The sequence below is a fragment of the Eleutherodactylus coqui genome, chromosome 12 (genome assembly GCF_035609145.1).
Source record: "Eleutherodactylus coqui strain aEleCoq1 chromosome 12, aEleCoq1.hap1, whole genome shotgun sequence".
Taxonomy (NCBI): domain Eukaryota; kingdom Metazoa; phylum Chordata; class Amphibia; order Anura; family Eleutherodactylidae; genus Eleutherodactylus; species Eleutherodactylus coqui.
The window spans coordinates 111131080-111144360 of NC_089848.1; the positions used below are offsets into that span (position 1 = coordinate 111131080).

At 43.7% G+C, this 13281-nt stretch overlaps 1 protein-coding gene across 1 annotated transcript in view; it reads left to right on the plus strand.

Moving 5' to 3' along the window:
- ODAD2 (outer dynein arm docking complex subunit 2) overlaps positions 1-13281 on the plus strand; it is a 179913-nt gene that overhangs the window by 9990 nt on the left and 156642 nt on the right. The window contains exon 2 of the mRNA XM_066585733.1: positions 2090-2343. Within this exon, the coding sequence (XP_066441830.1) occupies positions 2120-2343 (224 nt within the window). The 5' untranslated portion in view covers positions 2090-2119. The remainder of the gene's footprint in view (positions 1-2089; positions 2344-13281) is intronic.

The window sequence follows — 13281 nt, forward strand, 5'->3', positions numbered from 1 at the left end:
TGTCAGGTGAACGAGCTGCGGCTGATTGTCAGTTACACGTCCTGATTGTCAGGTGAAGGAGCACCCGCTGATCGTCAGTTACACGTCCCGATTGTCAGGTGAACGAGCTGCGGCTGATCATCAGTTACACGTCCCGATTGTCAGGTGAACGAGTGGCGGCTGATCGTCAGTTACACGTCCCTATTGTCAGGTGAACGAGCTGCGGCTGATCATCAGTTACACGTCCCGATTGTCAGGTGAACGAGCTGCGGCTGATCGTCAGTTACACGTCCTGATTGTCAGGTGAAGGAGCACCCGCTGATCGTCAGTTACACGTCCCGATTGTCAGGTGAACGAGCTGCGGCTGATCATCAGTTACACGTCCCGATTGTCAGGTGAACGAGTGGCGGCTGATCGTCAGTTACACGTCCCTATTGTCAGGTGAAGGAGCACCCGCTGATCGTCAGTTACACGTCCCGATTGTCAGGTGAAGGAGCACCCGCTGATCGTCAGTTACACATCCCGATTGTCAGGTGAAGGAGCACCCGCTGATCGTCAGTTACACGTCCCGATTGTCAGCTGAACGAGCTGCGGCTGATCGTCAGTTACACGTCCCGATTGTCAGGTGAACGAGCTGCGGCTGATCGTCAGTTACACGTCCCGATTGTCAGGTGAACGAGCTGCGGCTGATCGTCAGTTACACGTCCCGATTGTCAGGCGAAGGAGCTGCGGCTGATCATCAGTTACACGTCCTGATTGTCAGCTGAACGAGCTGCGGCTGATCGTCAGTTACACGTCCCGATTGTCAGGTGAGCGAGCTGCGGCTGATCGTCAGTTACACGTCCCGATTGTCAGGTAAACGAGCTGCGGCTGATCGTCAGTTACACGTCCCGATTGTCAGGTGAAGGAGCACCCGCTGATCGTCAGTTACACGTCCTGATTGTCAGCTGAACGAGCTGCGGCTGATCGTCAGTTACACGTCCCGATTGTCAGGTGAACGAGCTGCGGCTGATCGTCAGTTACACGTCCCGATTGTCAGGTGAACGAGCTGCGGCTGATCATCAGTTACACGTCCCGATTGTCAGGTAAACGAGCTGCGGCTGATCGTCAGCTACACGTCTCGATTGTCAGGCAAAGGAGCACCCGCTGATCGTCAGTTACACGTCCTGATTGTCAGCTGAACGAGCTGCGGCTGATCGTCAGTTACACGTCCCGATTGTCAGGTGAACGAGTGGCGGCTGATCGTCAGTTACACGTCCCGATTGTCAGGTGAACGAGCTGCGGCTGATCGTCAGTTACACGTCCCGATTGTCAGGTGAACGAGCTGTGGCTGATCGTCAGTTACACGTCCCGATTGTCAGGTGAACAAGTGGCGGCTGATCGTCAGTTACACGTCCCGATTGTCAGGTGAACGAGCTGCGGCTGATCGTCAGTTACACGTCCCGATTGTCAGGTGAACAAGTGGCGGCTGATCGTCAGTTACACGTCCCGATTGTCAGGCGAAGGAGCACCCGCTGATCGTCAGTTACACGTCCCGATTGTCAGGCGAAGGAGCACCCGCTGATCGTCAGTTACACGTCCTGATTGTCAGGTGAACGGGCCGATGCAAATACGTAAGAAGTATGGATAAAACAGATTTATTCACTGCCCAGTTGCGTATAAAAACAATGGGTACTTCTGTGAATTTTTTGCATGTGAAAAATGCGCAAAAAAACTGAAGAAGGGTCAAAATATGCAGAGAATAGGTGTTCAACCGCATTATAGGGATCTGGTGGCTTGTTGACTAGCTGAAGCGTGAATACAGCTCTGGGTAATATGCAGAATTAGCACGAGGCGGGGATGCTCAGCTTTTATGTCGCTTTTTATCAATATGTAAAGTATAAAGTGATGGTAAATGTGGCACAGTCTTAAGACAATTAATTTTCGGCACCGAGGGGCTTCATCGTATAATTTACGTGCCGTTTTAGTGGCCTGTAAACCGCTGCATTATAACCATTTTATAATTTTATAGATATTTTCCAGCCAGTGTAAAATGATGGGTAATTACGCTGCTTTATCTTTCATACTGTTGGCAGTCCCTTTCACTGTGTCTTTACACGTCTTTTAAAAGGTGACATCCCCGTAAAAAGCAGCTGTTGCGATGGGCGTGGCGCTGGCGAGGGCGGCTCAGTGGACAAGCGCTGGTTCTGGAGCTGGCAGACTGGAGATCACACCTCTGAATGAAGCTCTGCTAAACGACATCATAAAGTATGTGGAGCCGTTCAGCTCCCGGCATCCAGAAGAGGCAGAGTTTGTCTTCAGAGAACCTCTGGAATGGAAAACCAATTTGGAGCCATCGGCATTTGGATCTGGTTATGATATTAGGTGAGGCCAGACCAAGAGAAAAAATTGCAATACTTAAAAAGCACAATAACCAGTCTCGATTGCTTTTTTTTTCTTAGCTAAATGTCTGTGACATTCTGTCCAACTTAACCCTTTCAAATAGTGCGCGGTAGAGGTAACAGGGTCGGTCTACTGTAGTCCGTCTGCTTTAGCTTGTGTAAGGGGGTCTTCAGAAGACTTTGTCGAAGAGAAATTGGCAACACTTTCTCTCTATTCAAAAGTGTCTTTGCTCACAACTGTTGCTTTTAAGATTTTGGGCCATTATGGTTGTTGGGTAGAGCGCCATGATGGCGCAGGGTTAGTGAAAGAGTGTTATCATGAGAAAATAGGCAGTCCCAAAAGGTTTATTTTAAAATTCCGTCGGGAACTGAAGTCATAGTAGTGACACAATCGTTCTTCAGCCGGGCAGAAGGGAGAAGGAAAAATTCCCGAAAGCTGCCATGAATTGAGGTAGCCGAGAGGTTGTTGAATCGAGAGAGAGAAAGCACTCAGGAAAGATGTTTCAGTGCTTGAGGGGGTACAAAGACGGGCAACTAAACTAATAAAAGGAATGGAAGGACTGGAATACCCAGAGAGACTATCGAAATTGCAATTATGCACCCTAGAAAAAAAGATGGTTAAGGGGCGACCAAATAACTGTGTATAAATACATGAGGGGACGATACAAGGATCTCTCCCATGATCTGTTTATACCCAGGACTGCGACGGTAACGAGAGGGCATCTGCTACGTCTAGAAGAAAGCAGGTTTTATCACCAACATAGAAGGAGGTTCTTTACTGTAAGAGCAGTGAAACTGTGGAACTCTCTGCCTGAGGATGTGGTGATGGCAAAATCAATGCAAGAGTTTAGGTGGAACTAGATGTATTTTCAGAGCACTACAACATTACAGGATACAAACATAAGGTGACCGGTGGGGTTGTTGATCCGGGTCTTGGAGTCAGGTAGGAAGTCAAACGTTGATCCAGGGATTATTCTGACTGCCATTATAGAGTCGGGAAGGAGTTTTTTGGCTTCTGCCTCATTAGGGTTTTTTGCCTTCTGGATCAACAAGAGGGGTTGGAAACAGGCTGAACTGATTGGATATTTGTCTTTTTTCAGCCTTGCATACTATGTTAGTATGTAAAGTGAAGAGTAAGGAGTGATGTATTCTGTAACGTCCCCATGCACCGCACTGCCCAATGCCTGGTGTTTATAAGTAGCCATAAAAGTTACCGGTCTTTCCACTGAAGTTATTTGTTAATAAATTACATTGCACAAGCAAACATGTGGTCTGTCCGGGAATGCGTACCAATGAGCCACATGGTGCCAAGGCAGGCCTGTGGCCAGGCCTTCTTAAAGGGGTTATTAGGGGACATAGTATTCTGTAAAACCTTGCTCAGACTGTAGTAAAATAATAGAATACATACTCACCCTTCCCTGTTCCTCTGCCGCTGCCATCTTGCTTGCTCCCGCTGCTCTTCACTACTGGGTGCAGGGTGCCAGTGATTACGTCCCCGACAAAAGGGCCATGTGACTGCTGCAGCCAATCACCAGTCCCCTTCAGCTGGTGAATAGCTGCAGTGCTCACGTGACCCCTTGTCATGTTGTTATCACCCCCCCCCCCTGGAAGTTCAGCAGGGGCTGGAGATCTGGCAAGATGGCAGCTGTGGGGAGGCGCAGGGGCCTGAGTATGTATTCTATTATTTCACTCCTGCAGTCTGAGCAAGGTATTACAGAATACTATATCCCCGGATAATCCCTTTAAATCTTTCCCAGTGATCCAGAGGAAGTAGATAGTGACCGGGCCTGCGGTCTCCCCAACAGTAAGTCTAGAGAATGTCCTGTCCGAGGACCCCCTTGCCACGGAGTGCTTTCATTGATCACACTCCTCCAATAACATGAAACACCTTTGAGCACTCATTCTAATTAAAGGGCCACTCCGGCGCAAACATTTTTTTTTCCATGCCTGCACCTCTTCATCTTACTGCCTGTCACACTCTGGAGGTCTCTGTGGCACACCTTCATAGACTGCCTGACAAAATGTGGTATAATGTAATAAAATATATTATACTGTATGAGACTAAAAATAAATAAAAAAAATAATAATTTTAAAAAGTTTTATTTTTAATTATTGAAAAAAAATAAAGGAAGTTTTTTTTTTATTTTTTAAAAAGCATATTTGGTATCATCGCGTCCATAAAGTGTTGATCTATTAAAGTAACACACTCTTTATTCCACATGGTGAACTTCATCAGAAAAAGAAATAAACAATGCCAGAATTGTGCATATATGACCAAACTGTCTCCTGCAAAAACTTTAATAAAAAGTCATATGAACTCCAAAATGGCACCAATAGGAACTACAGGACATCCCACAAAAAACTGTCGACAGAAAAATAAATGAGGCAGAAAATAATTTTATTTTTTTCCAAAGATATTTGATCAAAAATGTCAAAAGACTCTGGATTAGGACATATTCCCTAATTTATTCGGTGAGCTATCTTAACCTGAGTAAAAAACAATGGGAAGTCCTGTTAAAAAAGAGGATCAAAAATACACCCCCATCTTCCAGAAAACTAATCTCGTTCTTCTTTTTAGCCACCAAGCAAACAATCGCAAAATCTTGGCGTAAGTCTTCCCTGGACTTCTCTAAAGTTAAGCGCCATACGAACTGGTATCCAGTTAATGAAAAACTAACGTCAATAACAGAAGACAGGTATAATAGGTTCCTGAGCATTTGAACCCCATGGATAGATTATGCCCTCTCTGCAACGGGGGTTGGCCCTACAACCTCTCTATAAGTCCAATACCCAACACATAGTGTTACAGCTTCCCCCACCCCTTTTGGGTCATTACCCCGAGAGGAAGAATCCCCCTCCTTCCTGAAACATCCCCTCCTCCTCCCCTCTGACCTTCATTGGCTCTGGCCAGGACATTGTTAACAGTGAATTGCTGCTACTTGAATTACAGCAGAAAACTCTGGTTACATTGGAACACCAAAACTTGGTATTGTTTATCAAACCAGATCAAATATTGTTATGTGATAACTTTTTTATAATCCGCCAACATAATACTGCTATTACTTTGTATAAAGGAAAATTTTCAATAAAAATAGTTAAAAAAAAAATTTAAATACCTTTCTTTCTTTCTGTCACCATATTCTGAGGCCCATAACTTTATTAACTCTCTGCGGGTTGTTTTTTTGGGGTGAGCTGTCATTTTCATTAGTACCATTATGAGGACATATAACTTTTTGATCACTTTTTATTCAATTTCTTTGGGAGGCAAAGTGAATAAATAATTGCAATTCTGGCATTGTGTGTGTGGAAGGAGAGGCAGGTTTACGGCGTTCACTGTGAGGGATAAATGCCATATTTTAGGTTTGGACTGTTACATATGCAGCAATAGCAATTATGTTCTGTTTTTTTTATTGTTTTTGATTTTTGTGTGAAAGTGCTTTTTTATTTCTAACTTTTAATATTATATATATATTTATTTAAATGTTTTTGATTAAACTAATTGTAACTATTTATTTAGTCCTGCTGGAGGACTTGAACATACATTTGCTTCATCACAGTATTGCGGTAAATTGTAACTATCAATGTTAAACTCTGAAGCCCTGCTGCCTGCAAGCTTTAATATGCTTCAATACCTGGGAATGTTTATTAGGACCCAGGCTGCCATAGTAAACCATCAGCACCCCGCGATCATGCCACTGGGGGGGGCGATGGGATGATCAAGCGAGCCCTGGTCCCTAAAGGCTTCGATTCTGTGGTCAATATTGACCATAGAAATCTAAGCTGAGATTGTACTTATCTCCTGTATGTAAATAAAAAAAAAGGTTTGGTCAGGTGTCGCCAGTAGAGCAAAGTGTAATTGTTCTCAGCGAAAGAAACCAAGTAATCCTGTAGATATGAGACCTTTTAATGGCTAACAAAAATACATGATGTTACAGCAAGCTTTTGGATCTTCTATCGATCCTTCCTCAGGCTAAAATGGAACTGGTTTGGATGGGGCATATATATAATATACAAATGCAGGGACACCCCGCTTGATTGTAATACATACAGAAATTTGAGACTGTTTTGCATTCAAAACTTAAAACAACAGATAAACTGAGCTGAGACATAAATACTGAATCAGTCCATTGAGCACAGGAATGTGACAGTTTTATGATATGCCTTATCTCTCTTTTTTATGAAGTTTAAAAAAAAAAAAAAAGATTGGGAAGAGGACATCCCTCTTGGCCTCCTTCAGACCTTTCATATTTTCCACCTATGCTAGAATCCCGGGCTGAGGTTCATTCCATTCTTGAGGGTATCAAACATAGCCATAAATTTGCACTCCCAAATTCTTCTGTGACGCTGTGACTTGAAATTGCCCTTCCGTATGATAACTCTCATCTGCTCTATGCTGTGTCCCTGACCACAAAAATGTTTTGCCACAGGTAATTCAGTCTTTTCCTTTCTAATTGAGTGGCGATGAGATCTCATCCTGGCCCTCGGTTTTTGCCCTGCCTTCCCCGATATAAAGTCCCCCAACAGAACATTTACTGCAGCGAATCAGGTACACAACATCAGACATGGAACATGTGATCTTATAGTCCCGCTGTGTGTTGGGGATTTGTATCCTGTCCGTGATCTGTACATGTCAGCAGGTCTTACAGCTTCTTACCTTACAGGGTTAAGTTCCTTTTTGTGTGTCAGAGGGCAATGCACTCCTGATTTATACAGTTCCTCAAATTAGGAGGTTGCCTATGACATAGGAGGGGAGGGTCCTAGAATATGGTTTTCAGATGGTCATCCTTGTGTAGGGTATGATGGAGTTTCTTTGCAGTTTTCCTTAGTCCTTAATCTCCAATATTGACTAGTGTGGGTGAGTGTCAGCTACCTCACATGGCTGGAACCCACCAGTATGAAGCGGGCTCTACTCCCGAGCCTTCTCCATATGCTCCTTGCCAACCAAGGGAAAACATGTACACCTTTGGTCATAAAGGGGTTGAGCCATCCACAGAGATTTCATATGTGTTGGTAGGTCCTGTCAATTGTATGGACATGCTGATTGATACCCTAATGGCTGTTGAGCTGCAAGACTCGGGCCTGATATGTGGAGAAAAGCAATTCCCAGTTGGTTTCAATCTTTCTGAGTTTATTTTGGCACCAGGATAATTGGAGATGACCGGCTTCTTTATTAAAATTGTCTAAAAGAAGAACGCAACCAATCAGAGGGCAGTTTTATTTTCTAAGGCTGCTTTGGTAAAATGAAACTTTTGCTGTGATTGGTGACTGCTAACGCCAAAGGCAAAATACGCACTAGAGTGCCTCTGTTAACACCATGACACCAGACCCAGCACCTCACTTGATCTTGTGTGGTTCCAACTGGAACCTAGAATACTGGCAACATGTGGCGTGATCCGTTAAGTCATGCTACCAATTGTTTTGGCTGATGGTAGGGTTTGGGGGTGACGCAGAACTCATTAAGCCACAGACCCCAGTTGTCAACAAGGTGCTGTGCAGGTTGGTGGTGGTACCATACTGGTGTGGGGGGTGTTCTCATGGCATGGGTTGGGTCTATTTTTCCACTTAAACACATCATTGACTGGTGCCCTCAACATTTCACTGCTTGGTGACCATTTGCAGCCTTTCATGGATTTCATGTACCCCACAATAATGGGATATTCTAGTAGTATAATGCACTAAGGCATCGAGCCCAAGTTGTCCACAATTAGTTTGAGGAGCATCCTGGAGAGTTCCTACGAAGGGTGCGACCTGCACATTTGCCTGACATGAGCCCAACTGAGCATTTATGGGATGTGGTGGGGCAGTCTAGTCATACCCGAGATCCGGCACTTACGAATCCCCTCCAAGCATCTTCCGTCTACTTGTGGAATCACATCGAGTTGCTTCTTCACTGGGCTAGAGGGGGTCCTGCATGATATTACTTCCTGTCTCATGACCTTCAGTATGTTAATGGATACGGTGCGGTAAAAAAGAATTTGTTCCATTCCCAACTTCTTATATTTTTTCATCTTTGTCTCACTTCAGTATTTCAGATCATTAAACTACTTCTAATATTAGATGATATGTTATAACTAGAGATGAGCGAACGTACTCGGTAAGGCCGATTTCGCAATCGAGCACTGCGATTTTCGAGTACTTCACTACTCGGGTGAAAAGTACTCGGGAGCGCTGTGGGGCGGGGCGTGGTGGAGCGGGGGGTAGCAGCGCGGAACAGGTGGGAGCTCTCTCTCTCTCTCCCTCTCCCCCCCACTCCCCTCTGCAACCCCCCACTCACCCACAGTGCCCCGAGTACTTTTCACCCGAGTAGTGAAGTACTCGAAAATCGCGGTGCTCGATTGCGAAATCGGCCTTACCGAATACGTTCGCTCATCTCTAGTTATAATATTGCTGTTTTTAAATGATAGTTTCATTTATTGAAGGAAATATGTGATAACGTAATTACCCTCTTCTGGCCCTTTTACAGTGAACGATTACACCGTGCAACACCATTTTTGGCAGATAGGCGGCTTGTAGTAACTTTAGTGCTGAATTCAAATATGATATCCGTTTTTTTCTGCCACATAAGCTTTTCCAGCTTTGGGGAATAATGTAATCCCCGCCCATTCACTTCAATGGCTTATTGCAGTGTGTAATACGCCCCAACAAGGTCATGCTGCGTATTTTTTCACGTGGTTGTATTCAAATCAATGGGTTGTATTCACTGCGTATTGCGTACAGAAGGAATCTCAGTCATTGAGGACCATTACAAAGGGAAGTACCATCCGAATATGATGGGAGACTTCTGCGGGTTCTTACAGAGGGAAAGTAATACTTCTTTCAGGAAGAAGTCAAGAATCAAGCATCATTTTCCACCAAAAACAGTTGAATAGTAATATTACGGCACGTCCAAACTGTTATCATCTTAACTCCTTAGTGACGGAGCTTTTTTCAGTTTTTCCATTTTCGTTTTTTCCCTTCCCCCTTTTAAAACACGTAACTCCTTTTTATTTATCCATCGACGTCGCTGTATGAGGGCTTGTTTTTTACGGGACAAGTTGTATTTTTCAATAGTAATAGTAAACATACCATATAATGTACTGAAAAACCTTCAAAAAATTTTAAGTGGAGAGAAATGGGGGAAAAAATGAAATTCCGCCATCTTTCAGTGCGTGTTGTTTCTACGGCGCACAAACTGCAACAAAAAGGACATAACTTTATTCTAATGGGCAGTACGATTACTGCGATACCAAACTTATATCGTTTAGTTTTTTTTTTTTGCTGTACCACTGGTATTTTCTTTCACAGATATTTAATTTCTAAAAACTATTTTCTGCTGCTAGCTTCTGCGCAAAATAGCTGTATTATTTTTCCGTTGACGTTGTTGCGCAAGAGCTCATTTTTTGCAGGAGGTCTTGTAGTTTCCGTTGGTACCATTTTGGAATTCATAGAGCTTTTTGATCGCTTTTTATTGCATTTTTTCTTTTAGACAGCGTGACCAAAAAAAGCGCATTTCTGGCGTTCTTTATTTTCTTTTTCTAAATAAAAGGGGTTGTATAAAGGAAATGGTTTGCAACTTAAAAGTGAGACGAGCTGCTAGTATCTAGTGTTACCCGCAGAATCAGCAGGTTGTAATGTTATAGAAACATACAATTACTTTCTGGTATGAATTTTTTTTTTTTAATTTGTTGCACAACGTTATCGTTCAGAATCATTCCGATTCCTGCGCTCTCACGGGAATTTAAATGTTAATTGTCTCGTGTAAATGCATGCAGCGATAGAATGGGGAGGGAAGGGACCTGTTATTTGTATAGCGCCAACTTATTTTGCAGCGCTTTAAGGTCATTTGTTAACCGACCTCATTTTACCAACCTCGGTTGGATGGCAGGCTGAGTCAACCTTGAGCCAGCAACCTGACCCATGCAGGTATTGAACCTGCAACCTTCAGGTCGTGAGTGAGAGCTTAGGAATGCAAACTGCTACATTAACCCCTTGAGTGGCACGCCCGGAAATTTTCCGGGACGAGCTCCACTGCCGATAGTGATCTCCGGGCTATGTATCACTATGGGAGCTGCAGAGCACAATGCCACAAGCCGGCAATCTCCTGCTTCTAAGTCTCCTGCTTTGTTTATAGGTTGCCATAGAGACCATCGGCTTGTCAGAAGCAAGCCGATGATCTCTGTGGCAGGGAGAGTGGGTGCTTGGCTGTCAGAGGACAGCCAGGCACAAGCTTTTACAGCAGAGATCAGAGAAAACCTCTGATCTCTGCTGTGTTAACCCTTCACATGCGGCAGTCACATAGACTATGTGACTGCAGCATGTAAAGGGCTGTCACCATCAGACCCCCGGAAAGTGGTCAGTGGGTCCTGATGGGTCCCTGTGGAAGTCCCCTAAAGGGACAAAAAAAAAGAAAGTTAAAAAAAAAACAAAAGTAAAAAAAATTATAAAGAAAAATAAAAATAAAAAACACTTGTCTCCCTTTACTTTGTAAAAAATGTAAAATAAAATCACGCATGTGGTATCCGTGTGCGTCGTAATGACCCAGAGAAGGAAGTTGGTACATTATTTAACCCCTTAATGACATGGCCCCTTTTTTTCATTTTTCCCCATTTCTTTTTTTTCCTCCCCGAAACATAAAAACTGTATAAACTTGGTATCACCGGAATCGTGCTGACTCAGAGAATAATGATATCACATTATTTATTCTGCACGCTGAACGCCGTAAAAATGAAATTCAAAAAACAAATGGCAGAATTTCTTTTTTTCCCCCCAATCTCCCTACAAATGTTTTTACAAAAGTTATGCAATACATTATATATACCCAAAAATGATGCCATCAAAAAGTACAACTTGTCCCACAAAAAACAAGCCCTCATATGGCCTGGTCAATGGAAAAATGAAAAAGTTATGGCTCTTGGAACGCAACCGCAAAATTAGTTGAAATTCAATGATTAGACCATTTAAAAAACTTGCCCTGGTGGGCACGACAGGGTCGTAGGAAACCCGCTACTCAAGGGGTTAACACTCTGCACCACACGAGGAATGAGAATCATTCAGTTTCTGCATGTAGACAACGAGCCGTTCAGTGTAAACAGCAGTTTGTCACTTCTGAAAGACTATCTGCTTACTGTGAATGGAGGTGGCGGGTGGAGAGAACCCCCACCCGGGTGCTCCACCTCCATGCCGCTGGCGCTGTGAGCGATGCAGAGGATAATTGCTCCTGTGTAATGGCACCGGAGGGGCATCCCTGGACATCGTTTGCCCAACAGCTCATCCCAAGTAATAGGACCAATAGCTTCTTGTTAACCAATTTCAATTGGGTTCAATTTTATTAGCCGCACCCAGGCAGGATTAATGCAGGGGCTGCGGAATCTAAATATGGTGGACATGGAAACTGTCTGGCAATGTGAAGCCGGCTTCAGGGTTTCAAAAAGCAACACATGATGCCACAATCTACAGAGATTCAAAAACAGATGCAAAGCAAAGTCAATCAAATCTACGTTAGGACAAAACCTTAGTATGAAAGCTGCAGGAAACGGGAAACATGCAAACAACGAGTTTCATGTCTCATCCGGACACTTCATCAGGTTAATGTGAGAAGGGCTACAATAGAGATTACTGGAGTTTTGGTATTCTATAATGTACATATGTGTTTTATACATTATTTGTATATTTTTGAATTACATATGTAGATGATTTCTTATATTTATTTACTTTTTTGTCTACTTTTAAAAGTATTTTTACATATTAAGGAATGTGAGAGTTTTATGGTCTCTGAATTGGTGTTAGGGGGTCACCAGGCCTGCGTGTTATCTCTGCCATAGATTTCTCATATTCTCCAATGACGCATGAAACCACTTCCAATGTTTATTCTGGTCTTGAGAGTATCAAAGATGGTTATAAATTTGTATTCCAACATTCCTCTCTAACGTTGAAGTTGCCTTTTAATATAGTAACTTTCATATGTTCTATCTTGCGTCCGTGGCTAGGAGCTAGGGGGGAAATGCTCAGCCACAGGTAAGTTGGTCCTTCTGTTTTTTTATTGTTTGGCGGTGAGATCTCATCCTCCCGACCTTCGGTTCTTGCTGCAGGCGGCAGCAGGTCTCTACATGGACATCAGCTATGAGTTGAGCAGTTAGAGGGGTTTTTCATGATCCTTTTTTGTGTAAAAGCCAGCTCCCCCTAAAACAGGAAGCAGTTATATACTCACCTCTCCTGGCTCCCTGTTTAGTCCACACAGTGTTTGTTTGCAGGATGCAGTTGCGCCTGGTTCACGGAACGTCCCAGGTGCGGCAGCCAATGACAGAGCATATTAATCGATCGCTGAACTCTGTCATTGGCTGTAGCAGCCTGTAAGTGTGATGTCACGGGGGAGACCTGGATTGCTGGCGTAGGACACAGCAGGAGTGGAGAAAGGTCAATATATGTCTGTTGTTTTATGGCAGGGGGAAATGTTATATCAAAAAGAAAAAAAGGTGTCTGAAAACATGCCTTCCCACGGGTTCCTTCACATTAGCGATGTTTTGTGGGCTGCTACATTGCGAGAAAAAGAAATAGCAGCATGCTCTATACAGCCGCCATGTGCGATATTTTGTAGCCCATGTTTCGCTATAGAGCCTTACTTTCTGTTGCATCGCACGAAATCACGGTTTTCATGAGGTGCGATGCAACTTTTACAGTAGGAAGTCCAACTGTCTGCATTAAAAAAAAAACAAACAATACATCACCTAACAGGCGCTGTCCGCTGTGGAACTTCTCTTTCCAAAGCTCTATGGCTCTTTAACCAGCGCTTCCTGGTCAGGGTTTTCATAAATCCCGCCTCCAGGAAGCGCTGGCTCTGATTGGCTAAGTCGCGGCACTTGAGAACCAATCACAGCCATTTAATGCGGTAATGTATTGTTTTGGTTCTTTTTGTAAATGCAGTTATGGCTTATTTTCAGGGTAG